The 24,319-nt window shown below is 54.6% G+C and overlaps 1 protein-coding gene and 1 non-coding gene across 4 annotated transcripts in view; both read left to right on the top strand.

The window, feature by feature from the left end:
- The first annotated feature begins 58 nt into the window (after positions 1 to 58).
- The window catches only part of TANGO2 (transport and golgi organization 2 homolog), a 38,367-nt gene continuing 14,106 nt past the window's right edge, over positions 59 to 24,319 (top strand). Inside the window, exons 1-3 of one of the 3 annotated variants that reach the window (XM_038575878.1) lie at positions 59 to 113; positions 12,143 to 12,238; positions 21,222 to 21,310. In XM_038575878.1, coding sequence (XP_038431806.1) covers positions 12,183 to 12,238; positions 21,222 to 21,310 — 145 coding nt within the window. In that variant the 5' untranslated portion in view covers positions 59 to 113; positions 12,143 to 12,182. Of the gene's footprint in view, positions 114 to 413; positions 535 to 4,607; positions 4,632 to 12,142; positions 12,239 to 21,221; positions 21,311 to 24,319 lie in introns of those variants that run through there. The other 2 variants (XM_038575876.1, XM_038575877.1) reach the window with 2 other exon arrangements.
- MIR185 (microRNA mir-185) lies at positions 8,049 to 8,104 on the top strand. Its single transcript, NR_049293.1, has one exon. It is a non-coding gene; the product is annotated as a microRNA mir-185 (primary transcript).

Genomic DNA, 24,319 nt, shown 5'->3' with positions numbered 1-24,319 from the left:
AATGGCGAGCGCTCAAGGGGCGGAGGCGGGGCCTGGGCGGGGGCGGGGGCGGGGCCTGGGCGGCGGCGGGGGCGCGCGGGCGCGGCACCCGGAAGTCGGCGGCGGCGGAGGCGGTGAGTGTGCGGTCGGCGGCCGGGCCGGCGGACTCCCTCCCGGGAGGGCCGGCCCGGGACCGGGGGCGCGGGGTCCGGGGGCGCGGGCGGGGAGGGGAGGGGCAGGACCGCACCTCCCGCCCTGCCTGGTTCCCTTTCCCGAGGCGTGGAGTGGAAATCCGACGAGAGACCCCACACGGCCCCCGACGCAGCCCCATGGGTTCCTGGAAGGCGTGTCCAGTGACCCCGCCAGGATGGGAAGCGGGGCCACGGGCAGGCCGGGCGGGCCTCGCTGGGGAGGCAGCCTGGCGGGGCTGGGAGCTGCGCGGTCGCTGCGGGGTGGGTGGGCTACGGCCTCAGACGGTTCTGAAGCCCTGAGTCACGGTGCCGCCTCCCCGGGGCCGGTGTCCGGGCCGCCGGCTGACCGCCGAGGTCTGAGTAGGCAAGTGCTGGCTCACGCCTTTTCTGGGGTGGCTCCGTTGGTCAGGGCATCGAAGGGGGACTGGGCAGGGGACCCCTCCCCGACCCCAGCGTGGCAGGTGCTTCACGGCCTCCCTAGAGTGAGCCTCCTGCCCTTGGACCAGTCCCCGAGCCTTTTCCTCCAGCAGGGGTATCACATGCTGGGCCCAGGCCTGGCCTGGCGTCCTGTTCCCGACCTGCTGACTGCTGTTTGGGCTCAGAGCTCTCTTCCATGAGGCAGTGGTGACGCCATGGCAGCTATAAGGGATACCTGCAGCTGGTAGCACTTTGGAAATGCTTTCTCGAACTTGCTTGTTAAACCTCTGGGGAACCTTTTTGGGCAAACGTTCATTGGTCAGATGCTGTCCACAGCTAAGAACACTCCAGCTGAGGGGCAGGTGGTGTTCCCAAGGTCACTCAGAGCCAGGGCCAGGTCCCAGTGCCTCTGTTCCACCTGGGCCACTGTCTCAGGATCCTGGGGTGACCTGTCTGATGGGGCGGAGGCAGGAGGACACAGCAGCGGTTCTGTCCCCTGTCTCCAGGATCCTAGTGCTCCCGTGTGGTGGGTGGGCTGCCTTGGTGCCTCCACCTTAGCCGGCCTTTGACCACTAGCCTCAGTCCTGCGGCTTCGTGTTACTGGCATGTGCACAGGCTTCCGGCCACTCAGACTGGGCTGCTGCCACTGCCTGCGCTGGTATGTAGTGACCGCAGCCTTTCCTGAATGAAGGAAACGGGCTGTCAATTCTGTTTTGGCCCCTCAGCCCCTAAACTGTTGTTATGGCCTCATGCTTCTTTTGTGACCTCTTTTTGTGGGCTTTTGGATTCCATTTCACCGTGGATGTAACTCTGTGTGGTATCTTGGGGTCTCATTCCCGTGCCTGCTTCTGCATCAGAGGGTGAGCTCTCTGTAGGCACCTCTGCTGCCTGCCCACAGAAGATGTGTGCTTGTTACTTCTGAGGACTTCTGTGGGGAAACGAGGTGCCTCCAGAGCATGTCTGGAGGTAAATGGCCCATGGCAGGGAGACTGGAGGGCTTTTAGAAGTGGTTCCACACTTGTCATTGTTGCTCCAGATGTTCAGGGACTGGGTCCATCCTTTGACAACACGTCAGTGAGTGAGGGCATCACCGCAGAATCTGGCATTTGTTGGTCCAGACCATAGGGTTGGGTGATGGCCTCTGCGGAAACAAGGTCACCCCAGGTCACCCCAGGAAGCAGTCTTCCCAGGTTATCAGTGTAGTTCCCCCCCTTAACTTTCTTTTTTAGATTTGCAAAAATGATACATGCACACTTAAAAGTAAAAAAAAAAAAAGGCTGTCCACCATCTCTTGGTGGCTACTGACACTCAGGGTACATCTTGGTGGGAGTACTCCATCGTCCTTTATTGAGCACAAAGGCAGCGGGGGCCACTGTGAGGCTGGGCTGGCCCCTGGCTTGTGGGGAAGCCAGGAAAGGCTGAGGTAGAGGGGTGGCCCTGTGTCCAGAGCTTGATGTAATGCTCCTTCTGCCCCTCATTTGTGAGGGACAGCGACACTTGGTGTGGAGTTGAATTAGTGCTCCCAAAACATCATGGAGCTCTCAGAAGAGAGTACCCCGTAGAAAATTTGTCATGGTGAAATGCCACTTAGCCAAAATGACAAAACATAGATTGTAGAATCCTCAATCTTGAGCTGGGAGGAGGGTGGGGTGTTGCAGTGGGCTGGCTGCTCAGAATATTTACAGACGTCAGGGCTTTCTCAGCCAAGGCCCCCGAACAGCACAGCGACACTGTGTTCCCATGTGTGTTTACCTCCTCTGCTGGCAGCCGCTGGGAGAACATTACGCATCATGCGAAAAGAGCAGCGCAGGCTCTCCAGCTCCGCCCCTGGGGGCGGCCACAGTGATGGTGCGGGTTGGGCTGGCGGCTGCATGCTGCTTGCTTTTACCGGGGTGAGAGTGAGGGTGAGGGACCTGGCTCCTCAGCCCTGTCATGTGAAGCCCAAGGGCCCCTGTCCCCTGCGTGGCCTTGACAGACAGACAGGCTGGCTAGCCTTGAAAATGTATCCCAAAATGTGTAAAGTGCTTCGCATAGTGAAATGGGGCTGCAGGTTCTCTGGCCCAGGTAACCTCTGTTCAGAGCCTTCATGTGTGCAGCCAGCCGGGGGGAGGTGGGGGATGGACGTGATGTGAACGGGGAGCCTCACTTTCCAAGTGTGTAGGCCGCCTTGGCTCTGTGTTGAGACCACAATACGTCCCCATTCATTCATGTGCGTCTCTATCATTCTTTGCTGCCTTCTGACCTGGTGTGTGCCCCCTCTCCAGAGCCTGTTTGCCTTTTCAGTTGACAAAGGAAAGTCCTCCCGCCGACGGTGCAGGTGCCCCTCCCCTGGCACCCTGGTTGTCAGGTGTGGTTTTGCTCTCTGCTCAGGTGGTGGTGTCAGTGTGGAGAACTCACAAGAGCCCGGCTGCACTGGCTTCTGCTTTGAAGGGTTTGCACCGGGGCTGTGTCTACTCTTGCTCGGTCTCCCACGGACAGCCTCTTCTTCGGTCTTTCTTTTCTCCATGCGCCAGCCTGCCTGTAAGAGTGCATATAAAACATGCCTGCTGTGAGAGTGCATGTGTTTTAAATGTCCAGCTCCATGGGTTGTACCGGGAGCCCAGCCAGACAACTAGCATCCCCACCAAGAAACTGCCAGCACCCAGATGCCTCCTATTGTTCCCCAGATCAGGTGGCCCTGCCCTGACTTCTGTCCTCATGGATGATGACACTCGCTTATTTCTCGCTTCTGGGCAAGAGCTGGGGTGGTGCGCTGTCTCTGCCATGGGGCTGCTAGGGAGCCGGGCCTACTCAAGACTTACCTGCTTGTTGCACTTCATAGACACTGGCACATGGGCAGTGCTGGGTGTGATGAGCAGGGGTGGGGAATGGCCCAGCACAATTCATTAGAGTTTTAGAAGATTCTATGAATAGCCAAGAGGGAGACCTGCCCTCCAGATACCGGAGCATGTGCCGAAGCTAAGAGGCCTGCCAAGCATGCAGGACCCCATGGAGCCCTTTGACTGGGTGTCCAGGGTCTGGCTGAGGTGGGGCAGACCTGACACCCCGCAGCTGGGAAGCAAGGGGGTCCGTACCTCACACCACCCACCGGAACAGGGCATAGGCTGACCTGAGAACTAAGCCAAAATATAACCATACAAAGAAGGCAGGGGAAAGAGGCTTTAACTTTGGGATAGGGAGGGTGGCTGCGATGCAGTAGGGATGGGAAAACTTGTGGTCAAGTAACAGACTCTTTCCCATAGGCAGTGCCACAGGCAAGGCCACAGGGCTGGGCGGGACTGGGAGGAAATCTTGGCAGCTCACGGAGCAGACAGGTTGTGAGCCTGCCCACACCACGTGTGCTGCACTACAGATCAGTGCAGCAAAAGCCCAGCATTCAGTACCCAAATTGGTGATCTGTAGACTCTGGTGGGCAGGTGCCTGGGAGATGTGCAGCCTCTGGGAGTTGCCAGTACAATCCCGGTGAGAGTGTTTCCTGCCACCCCGAGAAGGGCAGCAGTGGCAGGTTGTGGTGCTGGTGGATGCCCCTGGTCCAGTGGCTGGTCTGGGATGTTTGGAGGGAGTTTGGCCAGTTCTACTCACTTGAGAGCATCATCCTCTGACCCACCATTCCGCCTTCTTGGTCTCTGTCCTAGGAAGATCCTCCACCCATGTGCAGAGCGTGCGTGTGGGGCTCCTCTGTGGTACTCTGCAGGGGGTAGAAACTTTGTGGGACTGAAACACCATCCAGAGCCAAGAGGCGGCATGAGGGTACATGTCCCCTGGGAACGCCGTGCGGCAGCTAGCAGGCTGGGGACACTTGCCCCTTGGTAGAGACAGTCAGCGGGAAGACAGGGCAGTGGGATCCTGTGTGTACGATCACCCCAGAGCACGTGCCCATATTTTGCTAAGAAATATCAGGAGGCACACAGCCGACCAGATATGGGGCTTTTGCAGGATGAGTGTACTTGGAAACTTCCCAGATGAGACTGTGCTCCTGGCTAACCTGGCTGTGGGAACCAGACTCCGCAGGCCCACGGGAGCTGCCGGCTGTGGCCGCAGGAGGTGTGGAGCCTTGGGCTGGGGATGGACAGGTGGGCTGGGAGGTAGGGAGGGGGGCAGGCCTTGGTGCAAACGCTGGAGGAGATGGTGCCGCTTGGTGTGCGTGGCCGGCACTGTTGGTGTGTGATGCCCATTGGCTTCCACACAGGATGGGCCAGCAGCTGAGTGGCATCTGGAGTGCACAAGAGGGAGATAGGGGGTTGGCGACCACCCCCAGCAGTGCTGCGGTCTCCCCATCCCCCAGCCAGGTCCTTCCCCATCAGGCAGGGGGGACAGTGAGGTCCTGTCAGCATGGCCTGTGGACGCCACTTGCCTACTCTTCCAAGGGGCCTCCTGAAGTTGCCGACCAGCCCTCACCTAAGCCATGGCAGGGTCACTGCATCTCTTGGCATGTGGCCCGGACCCATCTCTGGCCAGGTTCCTGCCTGCCTGCTTGAGTCGTTTTCTTGTCATGCTCTTGTTAGACGCCGTGTGGAGTGACGTTGGGGGCTTGAGTCAACTGAAGAGCCTGGTTATTCTGAAGGAGGGAGTGGATCTGGCTGCACTTGGCTGTTAGGACAGCTCTCTCGGTTCCTCTGGAAGGCAGGGGAGGAAGAAGGAGGTCCCAGCTGGAGGGGGCGGGGGAGCAGGCAGGATGGAGCTTGCAGAGAACTCTCGAAAGCCTCAGCAGATGGGCTGGGAGTGCCTGGAAAGCTTCTGTGCCTGTGCCTCACAGCCAGCACCATGTGCTAAGAATGACTGGTGCCGGACTCAGGACCCATTCTTCCGGTTTTGCATTACCAGGTGGTTAGAGCAGGGGAAGGCAGGAGTGGTGGTCTGGAAGGAAGGCCTCCTCTGGCTTTCTCAGAGGGAAGAAAGGGGAAGCCCATGGCTTTGGTTTGAAGTGAACTTTTGCTTTTGTCTCACATATGGTAGATCCTTCTGGCTGAGGCTCAGGTGTGCCCAGGGAGTGTGGGCCCTGAGCCGCCCAGGTGGCTGCTACCCTGGATCCGCCCAGGTTCCCAGGGGGAGGACTGGTGGAGGTCACCCCAGGGGAGGCAGCACTTCCTTCCCCTGTTTGTGCTGTTTCTAGGCAGGCCAAGGACACAGAGGGAGTCCCAGGCTGAGTGGGCAGGTGTGAGGTGTGTGGATGTGCTGCTCTCTTCCGTGTATGGACAGCCTCGTGCACCTGCTCAGCTGGAGCCACAGTCTCTGTTTGTCCCTGTCTGTTCCCCACAGGACTTCATGCTGGTCCTATTCAATTTCAGGAAAGTCCTGTGTAGGTTTTTAAATGAGGGCGTCATTGGGTCACAGAGGTCAGCTTTTTTTTTTTTTTTTTTAATTTTTATTTATTTATGATAGTCACAGAGAGAGAGAGGCGAAGAGACACAGGCAGAGGGAGAAGCAGGCTCCATGCACCAGTAGCCCGATGTGGGACTCGATCCCAGGGTCTCCAGGATCGCGCCCTGGGCCAAAGGCAGGCGCCAAACCGCTGCGCCACCCAGGGATCCCAGAGGTCAGCTTTTTATGTGAAATCTTGGTTATGACAAAGATTGCCTGGTTGCCGTGGGTACCTCCGAGAGTCTGTGTGAGTTCTGGAAGGTAGCATCGCTAGGAAGCCATGGTGAGGATGCCCTAGAGGTTTGGAGCTTGAGCAACTGACTGCTGATGCCATCTCCTCGCCAGTGGGGGCATAGGAAGTGTCTCTTCAGGTAAACACAGTGTGAGATGTGCGCCCCCGCCTGCGCCCCCCCTCCCCCAGCCGCTGGCCATGCAGGTGTTTTGGGCACCTCCCAGGCTCCATGTTCCAGCCCCATTGTGCACATGGCTTCCCCTCCTGGGCGTGGGCCACTGTCTGGGGTTTTCCATCCCTGTGGGCAGCTCCGAGGATCAGCTGCACCCTTGAGTTTGTGGCATTTGTGGGTCTCAGTGGGACCATGTGTGTACATGGTGATCTTTTGTCACCTATCACTAGCTTTCCCGGGGTGGGTTGACCACTGAGAGAATGGTGAGGCCACTACAGTGGCCATGGTGGCTTCGTGTTTCCATGATGTGGCTGGGTGAAGTGGCTTGTGGATATGCAGTGCTGGGGGGCATCCTGGCCTTCTGGGGGGACAGGAGCAGATGCAGGGAGGGAGACCCACTTGATTCCAGCACCTAGCACACTTCCTTTGTGCCTGCTCCTTCACTCTGAGTGCAGCTGGCCGGCATCCCACAAGCCCCTCTGGTGACCTCAGGCACACTGCCTAAACCTTTGGTGAGATGGGACCCACACCTGTGAAGCACCTGGCGTGGGAACGTTTTCACCAGCTGTCCTGTCCTCTGGTCTGTTGCCCCAGGGGCCCAGCCTCTTCTGGATCTGGGTGTCACCCTATCAGAGAGCCAGATTCCGTGGCACCTTGCCCTTTTCAGTGAGGGTACTCTTCTCCAGGTGCTAGGTTACCTGGTTGCCCTCCTGATTGCTGTGGGGCCAAACAAGGGAAAAGGAGGGAAAGTGAGCCCTTTACATCTGGAAAAGATGGGTCTGTGACATTTAACTGCCACCCGCAAGCCCAGGGGTGGGTGTGCCCATCACCACGGTAGCCTCCTTCGCCTGCTGGGGCACACAGCATCCTGGGCGCAGCATGCAGAGGTGGGTGTGGCTTCCGTCAATGCTTGGAGGCTGCCAGGCTTTGCTACCTCAGGGTGTCCACCTCGAGGTTTCCAAGGCCCATGGGTAACGTTCCTGATCAGAGCCCCAGGACCCTCTGGCCTGTCTCTTTCTCTGGCTGTAGGCTGGCCCTGGCTTGTGGGCTGCCGCGGCCTGCAAACACTCCATGGGGGCCTGGGCTTGCATGCCTGGTGGAGGGTGGGGACAAGTGGGGCAGGCATGTCACTGAGAAAGCCAGGCACTCTTTTGCTCAAGATGCCCTCCCTTACACATTTTACCAGCTTGGATGTCCTTCAAGGGTGAACTCCCCAGGACAAGCAGAGAGGCCACCAAATGTGGATGAGCCCCAGCCCCACCTGGCACGGCGGGGCCTACTGAAGCCCTTTCCCGTCCCTTTCCCACTGTGCTGGTCTCAGAACTGGGGGAAGGGGAGAGTGGTGTTTCCTTAGTGCCCTGAGAGGCCAGGCAGGCAGGTGTGGGACAGCAGGAGCAGGACCCTGTTTGCCACTGGTAGGAGTTCCAGCCTGCATGGCAGTGACTGGGACCACGGTGGCTATGTCCAGAACTTGCTTGGGGAGCCCTGAAAATCAGCAGGACTGAGAAGGTGGCCCATCGGGCACAGTGTCAGGGAGGATTTCACCAGGGCCTGGGTAGGAGGCATGCTGGGAGAAGGGCCCTGCACCCGCGGGTCCTGCCGAAGGTACACGAGGCTGCTGGGGTGGTGGGAAGTGGAGCTGAGAAGGGGTGGGGCCAGTGGGCAGCGGGCCTGGCTTGAGTGGGGGGTGAGGGATTGGAGAGAAAGGCAGTTCCTGATGGTCCCCTCCCCAGGGGCTGGCTTTCCTCTGGTCCTTCCCTCCCAATGACCACGTCTTCATCGAGGCCGCAGCCCTGGGCTTTGTGCCCACACCTCCGGCGCCAGGCTGCCCGGAGACCCATCAGTGGCCTTGCCTCCAACCACAGAGCCCTCCCTGCTGCCACTGTCTGGAGGGCTGGTCTGCCACCCACACAGGCTGGCTAGGATGACGAGGTCCTGCAGCCAAGTTGGAGGGCTCTGCTTCTGGCTTGTGAGCATCAGTAGCCGGAGCTGCCCCTGGAGGATGGCCTTACCCAGCAGCTGGGTACGCCGCCCAGAGAGGTGCACAGCAGGCCAAGGCCAACGCGATGGCCTCTTCTGACAACCAGAGCTACACGTCCCTGGTGGGGCAGCATGTCCCCGGTGGAGCAATCCTCAGAACCATCCTCTGTCCTGGCAGGGCTCTGGGTGGGTGGGATTTCGGAAGTGATGGGCTGGCAGGGCTTCCCCCGCTGACCGCGGTTGGCCTGGTTGCCATAGACAGTGCCAGTTGGCCTCTCCTGGAGTATTCTCGTTTGTGGGAGAGACCAGCCCCGGGCAGTGAGAAGGCCTTTGTTTTCTGTGCTGGACCACGGCCGTGTGGCAGGTGCTCATCAGCTGACCTGGCGGGTGGGACACCCAGGACCCCAGGAGGCCCTGCATGCTTCCTACTTCCCTGCACTGCAGTGTTCTGGCCAGTTTGACCTGTTTCATCAGTTGTGTCTCATGTGCTCATCTTAAATGAATTTTAATCTGTAGTTACTAGGGCTTCTGGTTCTAGGAGTCCTTTCCGGTGCATCGTGAAACTCCTGGTTTACTCTTTCACATTTTTTTTCCTGCAAATATTCTCAAGCTTCTTTTTCTGCAGTCAGAGTGTGGCTGGTTTACGAGACGTGTGGGGTTTGCTTTCTGCTGTTTCATGCTTATGGTGCTTTGTTTTGTTATGTGGTGTTCTTTCTTTTTTTATTAATATTATTTTTTTTTATGTGGTGTTCTTTCTGACGGCCCCGCTCTTCGTCCTTGAAATGATCTGTGAGACTTCTCAGAGGTGTAGCATGAGGATGAGAACTTTGGTTCGCCAGGTGCCTGGGAGCACTACTGGTGCTCGAGCCCCTCCATCCAAGTCTAGCATGAGGATCCCTGGACCCCCAGTGTGGCCCCGATGGTGCTCTTGTGGCTTCTCAGGGACTCTCCCTACTTTGCTGTCTCTGTGGCACTGGAGGTGGCTGTGGATCTAGCCCACCTTCATCCTAGGAGTTGTCTGTCAGGGTCCCAGCTCCACTTAGGGGAGGGTCTCCTACCATGTTCCCCTCTTGGGGCAGCCTTGGCCTTGTGTTCAGTCTCTCTGACCTTCACGGCCATCAAGCCCAGTTTGCCCAGGTGGGCCAGTGCCCCAGGGCAGGAATAGCCAGTGTACTCTGCTTCCTTTCCTCTCTGGGTTTCCATGTTCTCTGAGATAGTAGCCAAATCCTGCATGACCTTGTTAGTTCTTGGCTCTTTTCAAGATGTTTTCATATTTTTTCAAGCATTTTGAGTTGTTTTTACTAGAAGGATCAGATTCCAATAGCCTGCCCACCAGTATTGATGGCAGGTGATCTTGATGGCAGGTCTTGATCACCCATCAGGTGATCCTAGGCTGATGGCCCTTGTGGGCACAACCAGGGTCCCCGAGGGTGGGAACCCAGCCTGCTCCTGTCACCTCAGGGCCATTTTGTATATTGGGCATTGCCTTTGGCTCCATTGTGTGAGGGCCAGCGGCCAGCAGCCCATGTCACAGGGCCCTTCATCTCCTGGCCCCTGCACTTCTGCTGTGGCACTGGTCTCCATGGTGATGTCACCTGCACAGCCTGAGGTTTTACTGAGGACCTGGATGGGTCCCATGAGGTGTTAGCGATGCTTGTGCCTGCAGGGACTGGGAGGAACATGGGGCTGAGTTGTGGTGCCCTCTAGGGCCTTTGGGAGTCAGTGGTGACAGTAGTGGAGTGGATCCTTCCTCCCCGACCCCCTCCCACCACTTCCCAGCCCAGCTTGACCAGTGAACGGAAATGGGTGGAGAGGCAGGGACACCACGGCATCATCCCACAGGAAGACCTACATGTGGCTCTGGGCTGTGGTCATGTCCATGGGGCTAGCCTCAGACTTCGGCCCCTCCTTGGCTCTTCTGTGACCCGTAGTCAGATCCCCTGACACCTGTCCATCCACCCACCTATGCTTGGGTGCAGGCACAGCTTAGATGGCCAGGTCGGCCAGGTGAGAACATCCTCCTGTGAGTTCTGAAACACTGTTTTACTTCAGAGACCCAAGAACTGGGAGCACTTGCACTGGCATACAGGGGAGCTCTCACCTCTCTTCTGTTCACCTGCCTACCCCACGGCAGGGGTTCGCCTCTCTCTGGACTGCTGTGTGCGGCTGGCGGGGACTCTGGCCTGGAGCAGGGAGCTGGAACCCTTCTCGGCCCACCCCAGCTCCTCCCATGCCTGAAGGGAGGACTGTCCCCGTGTCTCTCACAGCAGGCTAGTCCCTTCCCTCTGTGGCTTCTCCAAGGCCTGGGGGCAGAGGGTCAGGAGTGGCAGAGGGATCCCTGGGTGGCGCAGCGGTTTAGTGCCTGCCTTTGGCCCAGGGCACGATCCTGGAGACCCAGGATCGAATCCCACGTTGGGCTCCCGGTGCATGGAGCCTGCTTCTCCCTCTGCCTGTGTTTCTGCCTCTCTCTCTCTCTCTGTGTGACTATCATAAATAAATTAAAAATTAAAAAAAATATGAAAAGGAGTGGCAGAGTGTTCGTGGTTTATATTGAAACCTGGAGCGAGGATGGGCAGGGTCTGGGCATCCCATCCCACCTTACCCCAGCTGGGGCCCAAGTCATGGACCCTGTTTACAGATGTGGACCTCAAACCTTGGTCTAGTAGGTGCTGTGTATTTACTGGGCTGGGGGGCAGGGTACTGCATGGACCCTCCCCAGTCCCAGGGCACCCCAAGCTAGTGCATTTGGAGCTCAATGGCCTCCTCTAGACACACACGCATAGTCACACACATGCTTGCAGACATATGCAGAAGCACACACGCGCAAGCACCCATACATAACCGTATGCTTACGTGTGCACACAGACTTTACATACATGCACATAGACTAAGCACGCCCTCACCCGTCTTGCTCATGAGGCTCTTCTAGGGGCATCTTTTTGGCTTCCATCAATGTCTACACAGGCTCTTTCTTGTCCGTTTCCTGGCTGTGGCCACTGACCCTGCCTCATGCACATAGGCAAGACTAGAGATCGTCACAGTCACCTTCTCCAGGGTCAGTGGCCCCAGGATCTCACCTCTGTTCTCACCTCTGCTGTGGGAAAAGATCTGCTGGCCCTAGAGGCTGCCAGGCACAGGGCCTATGTGTGCAAGGGGACCTGCAGCATCCCCACTCCCCAGTACCTGGGTGCGTGTCCACATCACCAGCATGCGTGCTTTGCGCCTCATCTCCACCTGCTTACATGGAGTGTACAGGGCCCTCTGGGTTCCCCTGGCGGTGTCTGTGCCGTCATGGGTGGAAGGCATGTGCTGAGGGCCTACTGTGGACACTGCTGCAGAGCATCCTCAGGCCGGTCAGACGTGACGTAGCCCTGCCTTGACAGACTGGGGACTGGAATTGGTGCCACTCCCAGGAGATGCGGTGGTTCAGTCTGGGTGGTAGGCATGCAGCAGACCACAGAGCCACCCATGTGTGGTGTGGGAGGGTACCCACCTCCTGCCCTGGCTGTGCCTGTGGTTCTTGTTCTTGCTCCTGTGGCCACCCTCCAGTGGCAGGCCCAGGGCCAGTGAGCATTGCAGGCATTGGGGGACAGTCTGGCCTGTGCTCATGTGTGTGAGCGCTTAGGGAGATGGTTGTATGGTGCCGGTGAACGCCATGGTATCTGGCATATGGTTCTTGCCATGTCCAGTGAGGGTCAGGGGCATCCCAGAGGTGGTCTTGTTCCGGGCCGGGGAGCATTGCAGGTTTGGGGAGGCAGTTTTGTATTGTCTGCCATTTATTCAATGCGTTTTTTTTTCCTTTGCCCGCAGACTGGTGACCCCGTGTGAACAAAGCTGCCCTCAGGGATCCATGTGCATCATCTTCTTTAAGTTCGATCCTCGTCCCGTTTCCAAAAATGCATACAGGTAACCCCCTTGCTTTGTGTCTGCTGTCCTCCGCTTGGCCTTGGATGCCCCACAGTCCTTATAGCGCCCAGGTGGGGACAAGCTGTACAGGTTGGGCCTGCCCTGTCCAACAGCAGTCGCTCGGTGTGGGGTGTGCCGGGGAATACCACTCCGTGGCAGGAACGCTGAACTAACATACATAGGTGCGGAGACTTAGCTGCTGAAGGTCGCTGTGCAGGCAGGACAGAGAAGCAACGTGGGGGCCAGCAGAGGAGGTGGGAAACTGAGGCCCGGGGGGTGGGGTCATGATCCAGTGCACCCCCCTCCCCACAACTCTGGGCCCTGGATGTGCCCCTCTGTTCCCTGGGCACCTCAGTGGGAATCCATCTGCATTTTTCCATGTGTGAGGCTGAGAGGTAACTCACAACCAAAAATGACATTTGAAACTCATCACTAGTGCAATTGCCTGGAAAGTTTTCATCATTTTAAAATCTATACCAGCAATGATTTGAACCATTTGAACCTTTTTGACTAGCTTCTTAGATTTGAGTCGCCCTGCAAAATTGCACAGACACCATGCTGCCTAATTTTGTGCTGAATGAAACTCATCCTAAGCCAGGGGTCAGGGAATGAAGAGTGCTCAGTGTTCCCTTTGTGCGGTGGAGTGGACAGCAGGGCCAGGCCAGGGGCCTGGAGCTGAACCTGAACAGCCCCCAGCAGAATCAGCTGTTTGAGTGAGCGTGCGGCCAGTGGGCAGGATCCAGGTGTACTGACTTGGGCAGGGGCAGTGTAACCTGCAGAATTATTAACTATGAGAGGATTTGAATGCCTTGGGCGGAGCCCCATCCTCCATCCTTAGGCTGAGATCTAGACGTTGCCGGAGAGGCTCAGCGGTGGCACCCTGGATGGCAAAGAAATCACCGGGAGGCCATGGCAGCAGAACTTTCTAGGAGTCTGGCCTCTGCTGTGCAGGCAGCTGTCACAGGAGGCTGTTGGGGGAAGCTGCTGGCCACTGGGCTCATGGGGGAAGCCCTGTGTGTATCTGGGCTGAGTCTGGGGGAGCCACACATGTTGCAGGAGTGTCCCCAGGAAGCACCCTGCAGCCAGGAAAAGAAGCCTCTCCCCCTGCGGTGTCTCTCCAGTGCCCTCTACTGACCAAACTTAATATGGTACTAGCCCCAAAGTTCAGCTCCTTTACCAGGAGGAGGCAAAAAAGGGCAGATTTGGGACTGAGCCATAATAGTTGAATTCCTGACAAGGTCTGCCCCTTTGGCTCGTGAGGTTTCATGTGCACCCTTCTACGCTCATGTGAACTCTCACACACCAACAAAATGACTGTGGTTCTACCTGATGAGTGAAGAATTCCTCACACGGGGACACGCAGTGTGACGGTCACTGCGTCTGTTGCTGGCTGTGTTTACTAGCAGATTCAGCCACAGTCTCCCTGGATATGCTGTTTCCCGAGGCTACCTCCGGTCTCCTGCCAGTAGGATAAACATGAGAAGAAGGAGGGAGGAGGTCTTTCTTGCTTTCGTGCAGGACCTGTGTCCCTGCCAAGATGTCTTCCCATAACGACTCCTTGTGGGTTGTGATTTGTGATGGCCTTAGTGTTTCTTTCCAGTGTATTCCAAAGCCCTAAGCCAAAAATGAAATATGCTGCCTCTGGTGACTGACCCAATATACTCGTTTACCTTATTGGGTGGGAGGGCCGGAGGGGCTTCCAGGGGCTGCTCCTGTTCTAGCTGTGGAGCTCTCTGGCCCGTGAGAACGGGTGGCTGCAGGCCCTTAGTGTCTGTGCTCCTGTGTATGTGTGATATGAGAAGAGTGTGGGAGGAACAAAGAGGGGTCACCTCGGCAGGAACACTGCAGCTGGGCCTTTCAGAGATCTGAGATGAGCTCCCGGTACCTGGAGTGGATTGGGGAGCAGGCCAGGCTCCAGGGCCAGCAGTGTGGAGGGGAGGAGGCCCTGGCTACACAGTGCTGCCAGGGGCCATCTGGGCCTGCAGGACCTGCCCTGGCGTCCCCTCACTTGGGCTCCCTCCTGCTTTAGCCAACCCCTGGCCTGGCCTGCAATGCACCAGCTTCTGCCCCCCACCTCGGCATCCACTGCTGTGTCTTCGTCCTCCCTCCCCCCATAACTAGCAGGAATAGGAGTGTGTGCCATCCTCACCATTTACAAGTGTCCAGTTCAGTGGCATCAAGTACATTCACATCGTTGTGCAACCATCCCCACCATCCATGTCCAGAGCTCTTCATTGTCCCCGACTGACACCTGTCTCCACCAAACACTAAGTTCCCGTTCCCCTCCCCCCAGCCCCTGGCCACCACCAGTCTGCTCTCTGTCTCTATGACCTTGACTACTCTGGGGACCTCATATAAGTGGAATCGTAGTATTTTTGTGTGACTGACTTATTTCACTTAGCATCGTGTCCTCTAGATCGTGGTGTGGCATGTGTCAGCATCTCCTTCCTTCTTAAGGCTGAGTAACATCCCATTGTAGGCACAATGACCACATTTTTATCTGTTCATCTCTTGATGGACACTTGGACTATTTCCACTTCTTGGCTCCTGTGAGTCATGCTGCCGTGAAGATTAGCGTACAAGTGTCTGAGTCCTGCTTTCCATGCTCTTGGGTGTATACTGCGAAGGGGAATTGCTGGATCATATGGCAATTCTATGTTTGTTTTTGGAGGAACTGCCACATGATTCCATTGAGTGTCTTTTGGTGGCCGTGCCATAGACTTCCCGAGCCATGTCACCCCATGTCTCCTTTTGGTGACAGAGAATGTCTTCACAGTGTGTCATCATTGTGCACTGTCCAGACCAAGTTCTCTCCCATCAAGCTGGACAAGCCAGGTATCCTGAGCCACCATCCACCTGGACTCTGCTACCCACAAAGCTGGTCTACGTGGCTAGGACACATCAGAGACCTCGTGCTCCATGGGCTGTCTTGCGCACCCTCAATATCATTTGACTCTTGGGGTAACGGGAAACACCTGTTTTTGTTTGTGGGTTAAACTCATTCCTATAGAATTGTTGCTCCAGGGTCAGATGGTTGCAAAGGGGACTTTATAACTGGAATGGTGGCTGTCATTGCCATATGAAGTTGTCCTTTAAACAACATGGATTTGAACTATAAGGTCTACTTATATGCAGAGTTTTTAAAGTATGGGACTGTGGGATCCCTGGGTGGTGCAGCGGTTCGGCGCCTGCCTTTGGCCCAGGGCGCGATCCTGGAGACCTGGGATTGAATCCCATGTCAGGCTCCCGGTGCATGGAGCCTGCTTCTCCCTCTGCCTGTGTCTCTGCCTCTCTCTCTCTCTCTCTCTCTCTCTGAGACTATCATAAAAAAATAAATAAATAAAGTATGGGACTGTAACTGTATTTTCTCTTCCTTATGATTTTTTTTTAAGATTTTTAATTTTTCCTAAGTAACCTCTACATCCAACGTGGGGCTCAAACTTACAACCTAATCAAGAGTCATGTATTCCACCGAACTAAGCCAGCCAGGTGCCCCTCCTTATGATTTTCTTATTAGTGTTTTATTTTTCCCTAGTTTGCTTTTTGGTAAAAATATGATATGCAGTATAATATATAAAATACATGTGAATTTGCTGTTTACGTTATTGGTAAGGTTTGTGGTGAACAGTAGGTCGATAGTAGTTAAGTTTTGGTGGAGTCAAAAGTTATATGTGGATTTTTGGGGCTCCTGGGTGGCTCAGTCGGGTAAGTGTCTGCCTTCAGCTCAGGTCACAATCCTGGGGTCCTGGGATTGAGCCCCACTTCTGGCTCCCTGCTCAGTGGGGATCCTGCTTCTCCCTCTCCCTCTGTGTGTGCATGTGCGTGATCTCTCTCTCTCTCTCTGTTTCTCAAATAAATAGATAAAACCTTAAAAAAAAGTTATACATGGACTTTTGACTGTGCGGGGAGGGGGTTGCTACCCCTCACCCCTGTGTTCAAGGGTCAACTATATATGTAAATAATAACTTAAACATTTTCTCTCTGCCCTACAGAAAAAACTGGGACATCCTCACTTTTGATGCTGTGGGCAGTGTCACCCACGGCTCTGCCATTGCCAGATGCTGATCTCATGGGAATGTGATTTCTGGTTTCCCAGGACTCAGTTCCTGAAAGATGAGCCTGTCCTTGTCATACCCTGCCTGGGATTGGCCCGGCGATGGTGGCACTTGGTCTGTGCCTGCCACTTTGCTGGCCTGCTGGTGAGAGGCATGGCTCCTGAAGCATCTCTCCTTCTCTTGGGCCTCATGCAAGCATCGTATCATCTGCTTCCCCACTAGAGAAAGCAGAGCATGCATCCTGTTTTCTGTGCTGCCAGATTTAGCAGTCACAGTGTGTTGCTGAGTGGCACGTACTGGGTGTAGGCAGGGAGGGTGTAGGCTCAGCAACTGCCCAGGGAGTGAATGTGAGCGTGGCCACTTCTGTGGAGCATCTCTAGGCCTGACACTGGGCTGGGCCCTGGTGTCATGGATCCCATGGTCTACACCTCTCATCCACCACATCACTGTCACCCTGCCCCTCGATGTTGGGGATACCCATCCCTCCAGATGTGCCAGCCATCTCCATGTCACATCCCATGCTGGCTGCCTGTAGGCACTGGCTGGGCATGAACCCCCAAATGCCTTTGGGCCTCCTCATCTGTCTTGGTGTTGAGCTGGTCCTGGTAAGATGGGCTCCTTGGGTGTTCCTCTCTCCTGGGGTCACCTTTGGCATGGTGCATTATGGCCCCTGCCCAGATGTGGGATTCCCCTGGGTGGTCCCAGCTGCTGTTTCCCATACCCGTTGTTACCTGGCATTTGGAATTTTTGGTGACAGTTACCCAGTGTGAGTACTGTCTGGGTGCCTGTTGGTTCTGCTCATTTTGAATTTTAGTACCGATCTCTGCAGCACTGCAGCAAGGAGCATAGCAGATAAGAAATTACTTTAGCAGCCTGTGATATGCTGGCTTAGAGCTTTTCCGTGCTGGACTGCAGCTTTGCCTCGGGGTCCCAATGACCTTGTCCTGTGGAGGCAGCGGCGTTCCTATGGGATTCAAGTTATTTCCCTGATTATAAAGGGCTACATGCTCTGGAAAAAAGTCATCCGCTACAAGATGTACAAAGTAAAATGTGAGCTCCCATAACCCCTGTGGTAGGCCTATGGTTCCCAAGGTTCCTACCTCCACTGTACACACCTGTATTATTCATTCCCCTGGTCGTGTGTGGGACCATGGAGCTAAATACAAAGGGATTTTGCCAATGTGAAAAAGTCCCTAATTAGTTGACTTGGAGTTAATCAGATGGGAGTTGTCCTCGGTGGGTCTGACCTAATCAGGTGAACCCTTAGGTGGGACCAGGCCCCTCCTGAAGAGGTAAGCTGCTATGCTTGAAGGGGGCCCATGGCCAGGAACTGGGGTTGGTCTCCAGGAGTTGGGAGTGACTTCAGCCTAGGATGGGCATTCTGCAGCAACCTCAGGAACGTGAGGAAGATGCCAAGTCTCAGGGAGACCCTGCTAGTCGGCACATCAAGTATTATCTCAGGAGCCGCTGAGCAGAGCACCCAGCACAGCAGGCCTGTGCTCCTGACCACAGACTGAGATGAGGAGTAGGTGTTGCTTTAAGCCGCTGTATATTCTATGTTTGTGGCAATTTGTGAGGCCCCATAGAAAATCAGTACACTTCCCATTGGGTAATACTGTCATAGCTGTCATATAACCACTGTGGCCAAGCCATTTATCAAAATGTCTCTTTAGACTCATGAGCCAATTACCCTTGTTGGCTCCAGTCTGGAGGGGCTGCTGAGTGAGTTGTCATATCCTTCTGGTGGTTTCCATGGAACTCATCACTGCTGGTGACATCACTGGGGCATGGGTCTGTGCACCTGCTACCTGGCACTAAGCTCTCCCCAGATGGTGTAGAGACCCTCCCCTCATGCAAGTGGTGCACAGGCCAACCCCAAATGATGCACTGACTCACCCCCTAGATGGTGTGCAGACTCAACCTTCCAGGTGGTGTGCAGACTCAGCCATCCCTGATGGTGTGCAGACTCATTTCCCCAGGTGGTGCTTAGACTCAACCCCCCGGGTAGTATGCAGACTCATCCCCCCAGGTAGTATGCAGACTCACTCCAGGTGGTGCTCAGGCTCATCCCCCAGAGGGTGCTCAGACTCACTGTCCCATGTGGTGCTTAAACTCATACCCCCAAGTGGTGCACAGACTCTTCCCATCCAGCTGGTGCTCAGACTCATCCCCCAGGTGACGCGCAGACCCATCCATACCTCCAGACTGCACACACCCACCCCCAGATGATGCACAGACTCACCTATGGTTGAGGTGAGGAATGCCCACCCATGGATGATATATAATTAGTTAGTGGTTTCAGTTATTAGAACAAAACAAAGCCATGGGTGACTTGCTGTCCTCATATCCCCTGACTGGTAGGCATGTGCCCTGCCCCTGGGCGCTGTGGCACAGATGGACTTTTACTGGTGTTGTGCTCAGAGGTGGTGAGTGAGGGAATACTTTCTCTTACTTGGAGCCTTGATGTGGGTACTTATCATGCCCACGTGTTTCCCAATTAGGTATTTAATGAAATCCCCAGCAAACCACTAGCAATTCAGCTAAATAGTGATTCTTGTTGCAAAAATAACCTGGCAGTTAATATTCATGGTTACTAACAAACGCATGTCACTGCTCCTTATTTTAAAAATAGTAGGAGTTGAAAATCTTAAGAGAGAAAGGTTCTGCTCAGTCAGCTTTTTTTTTCCTCCCTAATTTTTCCTTTTCTGGAGACTTACATAAGAATCAGAACCAGAAGCCAATAGCACTAAGCTCAGTTTGGGTCTTGCCTCCCCGCATCCCTGGCCCCCTCTAAGCACAAGTGGCAGGACGAATGAGTTGGGGAGCATTGCTGGGTGTCTCCTGACCTCCGCCCACAGGGGTTGTGGGGCACCCGGCCCACACAAGCAGCCTATGGAGCAGTGCCAGCCAGGTTGGCTCCAGATCGAGTCGCAGAAGGAAGGGATAAAGCAGATGTGTCTGAAAATGGGGTCAGAGTCCCGCTGGCTTCTCCCTCAGGCTGCCTGTCTCAGCCTAGGGCTGTGGTCTGGCAGTTAGAGCTGCAGAGGATTGTCCTGCGAATGGCTGGGGTTCATATCAGGGACAGTGACCTTCTCCCTGCATGCCTGTCCCCAAGACCTGGAGCAGCCTGGAGAGCTGCCACAGGCTGAACAGGTGTCCCGAAGGTGGTGAGACTCCTAGGGCAGATCCAGAGGGTGTGACTAGCCACCCACAGTCGTTGGTCACATTGGTGCCTGTGGCTGGGGCTGCATGGGGAGGTGCAGAGTTGGGGGTGGGTGGTGTCACACGCTGTGTGCACCAGGGTAAAAGCACTTCTGTGGTGCTGGTACCAGTTTCACTTTTAATTTTATGAACTTTTTTGTTAACCCACATTTTACCATAAGTAAATGTTCATAAAAATCTTCTTTTGTACAACAACAAAAAATATTTATTTATTGAGAGAGAGAGAGTGTGTGCACCTAAGCAGAGGAGAGGCTCAGAGGGAGAGGGGGACTCCTCGCTGAGCAGAGAGCCCAAGTGGGGCTCAGTCCCAGGACCCTGATATCTTTTTTTTTAAATTCTTTTGTTTTTTTTTTAATATTTTATTTTTTTAAAATTTTTATTTATTTATGATAGTCACACACACACACACAGAGAGAGAGAGAGAGAGAGAGAGGCAGAGACACAGGCAGAGGGAGAAGCAGGCTCCATGCAGCGGGAGCCCGACGTGGGATTCGATCCTGGGTCTCCAGGATCGCGCCCTGGGCCAAAGGCAGGCGCTAAACCGCTGCGCCACCCAGGGATCCCAGGACCCTGAGATCTTGACCTGAGCCAAAGGCAGATGCTTCACCGACCGAGCCACCCAGGTGCTCCTACATGTACATAATAGTCTAAGAGTCAAGAGAAAAGTTATTTTTGAAGACTTTAGGATGTGACCACCGACTGGACTAACTTGGTTTCAGATCCAGCGTGAGCATAGGTGGCTAAGCCACAGCCCCTGGCCCCGCGGCCTCTGTATACCTGCCGCTGGTGCTCGGAGGGTTCTTTGGTTGTACTTCTTAGACCTACACATCTCATGGACGTAGCAGTCCCACTCAGTCACTGTGTCCTCACTGAAAATGGCAAAGCTGACTAGAAACTTTGTTTTCCTATGTTAAAACTAGAGCAGGGATGCCTGGGTGGCTCGGCGGTTGAGTGTCTGCCTTTGGCTCAGGGCGTGATCCTGGAGACCCGGGATCGAGTCCCACATAGGGCTTCCTGCATGGAGCCTACTTCTCCCTCTGTGTTTCTGCCTCTCTCTGTGTGTCTCATGAATAAATAAATAAAATCTTAATTAAAAAAAAATAGAGCTCTTTTGAAAACGTTGACATCTTTTTTATTTGCTAGCAAAAAACTTGTTGGTTTCATGATGCAAACAAAACTAGAGAGCCACAGAAATGCTTACCCACTTCCCCAAACACCCCAAAATGCAGGACGGCAGCCTCCAGCGATCCTGTGCTCTGCTGCTGCTCCACGTGGCCCCAGGGCCCTTCTGGTGGGCATGCTCACCAGGGGTAACTTCAGGGGAAGGGACAGACAGGCACAAGGAGCACTTCTCTGCACTGGGGCACCTGGGGACATGCCTGATGCCAGCTGCTCAAGGCTGTCACCTATGCAGGTCCTGCTGCCCTTTCTGGGTGACGAGTGGTGTGTGTAGGGTGGGATGGGCTACGCGTCTTTGCCCAGCATCTGCCTCTTTATTTGGCAGAGTCCGGGGGCAGTCTTGGCTGAAGGCTCCTTGAGAAACCTGCTTGTCTGGAGCCATCACTGACCTTTGTCTCCTGAGGGTTCCTGTCCTCTCTAGGACTCTCTTGTGTTGCTATGGAGGCAAATTTTCTTTGTTAATAGCAGAAAAAAATAGGGCTTTTCTGTTTTTCCCCCGAGACCTTTAATCATGCTTTGTCTTTCAGGCTCATCCTGGCAGCCAACAGGGACGAATTTTACCACAGACCATCCAAGTTAGCTGACTTCTGGGGGAACAACAATGAGGTCCTTAGTGGTGAGTCTTCCCGCATAGGGCCGGGGGTGTGGCCACGACACAGCAGGACGCAGGAGCCCCTGAGTGTTCTTACCTATTACTGGTGCTGCTTCCCATTGTAAGTGCAGGATGAATAAGTGGACGCTGACTGGACTCGTGGGGGAAGCTCCCAGGTTTGGGTCTGAGGCCAGCATTGGGGTGACCAGCCCTGAAGTCCAGCACCATTCACGTGGTGTGTTGTAGATTCCCGGGGAAATAGCTGGAAGGATCAGTTGGTTTTATTTGGATCCACCTTTCTGCTGTGGGCATACGGTTGGGTTTGTATGAGGTGCAGGTTCACACTCGATCACTCTAAAGCATCATAGCTGGTGTGTGCATACTTACACCTAGACACATTTCTGTTTACACGCTGGCACCTGTCAGGGGTGGGCTGAATTTGGGGAGCACAGGCTTGGTTGGAGCACGTTCAGATGGGAACTGCATGAGGAGTTCCCACAGAGACAGGAACGGAGGTGACAGCTGTGTTCTATGCCAGCTTGGCTGGCGGCCTCTCTGAAACTGTTGGACAAAGAGCAGTTTCTGCCCAAAGGGCAGGGAGGGATCTCCTGGAGGGCATGTGGACTGGTGTTGGCCAGGCTGGGTTCCCTCTGACTGTGAGCCAGGTGTCAGGGAAGCACAAGGGAGCCAGGCAGAGCTGATAGGGATGCTCAGATGCCCAGCAGGCTGAGTGGGCGGCCTCAGGGGTCTGGAGACACTAGGTGTGCCCTGCTTTGCCTGCAGTATCTAGAAGCTTGACTGTGGAACTTCCACGGAAGGCCTCCTTTATAGACTGGTTGGGTGGTGGTATGTGGAAATCACTGTCCAGGCTGGATTGTCCTGGTGCCATGTGGGGGTAGGACAGCAGTAGGGAGACTGAGGCAGGGCAGTGTCACAGGCAGGAGATCTGGCAGGTGGTGGGGAAAGCTGTTGTGAGGCTGTGCACTCAGCAAGAAGAGGCTGGGTCTCTGGGCTACGTCTTGGTCTCCTCAGAAGCTACACAGGAGACCTTGGACATGTCTAGATGTGTGAACAAAAGTATGGGGCAGGGCTAGTGAGGATACCCCTATTGTGTAAGCTCCAGGCATCTCTGTACAGTAACCCCAGGGCCCATGCATGTGGGATCCTTGGCTGGGCCAGTGAGGGACAGGCCCTCAGGACTACGTGGAGGGCTGAGGGGAGCCTGTGGGCCTAGCTAGGACCATGCCAACCATCCTGAGCTAGAGTAGGATGGAAGGGGTCCTGGGGATGGGGCAGGCTGTATGTGTCACCACTACAGGGCATGAATGTGGGAGGCTGTAGTGGCAGTGAGGGAAGACTGGTCAGGGTGGGTGGGGTGAGGAGTTGAGGGCCTGATGGCCCTTCTTGAGGATTTTTGTGGATGAAGACACAGATAAAGGGTTAGCCTGCTTGGGCTCCTTGGCTATCCTGGCCACCCGGGCTCCATCTCGCTTGGTACTCAGGCTTGTACCCTGCCCCATGATCGGGACCAATCCCTGCTGAGGGGGTCCAGCCACTTGGAATCCTTCACCCTTTGTGGTGATTGGGACTTGGCCTCTGGCATGCAAGGGCTCCGGCCTAGTGGGAGGTCGCCCTGCTGCAGGGCAGCACTGGGTGGGCCCAGGAGGCCACTGTACCAGTTTAGGGCTGGAACCACTGAGAGCCACATCCTCCTACCATCTGACATCACCAAATTGTGTGCAAAATCGTAGGCCAGCAATTCTCCAAATGTGATCTGTGAGTTAGTAGCATCAGCATTTCTTGGGAACTTGTTAGAAGTTTGGGGAAATTGGGCTATTATTTTTTCAAATATTTTTTCGGTCTCTTGCTCTCTCAATCTCTTTCCCTCTCTCTGCTTCCTCACACATATATTAGTTTTCTTTTTTTTAATATTAGTTTTCTTGAGGTTTTCCCACACTTTGATGATGCTCAATTCATTTTTTAAAAGATTTCGTTTATGAGTTTTTTAAAGAAAGAGAGGAGTGTGCATGTGAGTGGGGGTGGGGGCAGAGGGAGAGAGTGAGAATCTCAAGTGGATACCCTGCTGAGCACAGAGCCTGACTCAGGGCTTGATTTCATGACCCTGAGATCGTGGCTTGAGCCAAAATCAAGAGTCAGACACTTAGCTGATGAGCCACCCAGACGCCCCTGATGATACTCCATTCATTTTTAAAAACCCTGTTTTCTCTCTGTTTCATTTTAGATCATTTCTATTATTATATCTTCACATTAGCTAATCTTTTTTCTGCAGTGTCTAATCTGCTTTTTTCCTCCATCCTATATGTTTATCTCCGACATTGTAGGTTTTAACCTCTAGAAGTTCAATTTTTTATCTTCTTTGTATGTTCTTAACTGCTTTAGCATAGAGAGTATAGTTGTAATAACTGTTTGAATATCCTTGTCTGCAAAGTCTGACGTCTGCTTTAGTTCCAGTTTAGTTTTAATAGATTGAGCTTTTAGTAAGCAGGACCATGTTTTTCTGCTTCTTTGCATGCTTGGTAATTTTTGATTGGATGCTAAACATTTGTGGATTTTATCTTGTTGGGGATTGAGTATTTTTGTATATCTATAAATATTTCTGAGCTTTGCCCTGGGATAACAGCCAAGTTACTCAGAAACAGTTTGATCCTTTCAGTTCTTGCTTTTAAGATTGGTTAAGTGGCTATGAAGCTATGCCCAGTCTAAGGCCAGTGATTCCCTGCTACTCAGGCAAGATCCTTCTGTCTTCACTTGCCTGTGCTCCCTGGGTCTTGAGGTTTTACAGGCCGACTTCTGGGAACAGGTGCTGTTCCTAGCCCTGTTGTGAGCACTGTCTCCTCTAGTCTTTCTGGCTGGTTCTTTCCTGGCCTTGGGTGGTTTTCTCACACATATGCTGATCAACTGTCTGGCATTCTGTGCAGTTCTCTCCTCTCTGGTCCTCTGTCTCAGGAGCTCTGGTCGCCTCAATCTCCCCAGGCTCCCAGTCCTTCCCCTTGGCCAGGCAGTCCAGTGGAC

Source organism: Canis lupus, chromosome 26 (assembly GCF_011100685.1).
Source record: "Canis lupus familiaris isolate Mischka breed German Shepherd chromosome 26, alternate assembly UU_Cfam_GSD_1.0, whole genome shotgun sequence".
Lineage (NCBI taxonomy): Eukaryota > Metazoa > Chordata > Mammalia > Carnivora > Canidae > Canis > Canis lupus.
Note: the sequence above shows the minus strand (reverse complement) of the source record. Positions and strands in the feature narration are given on the sequence as shown.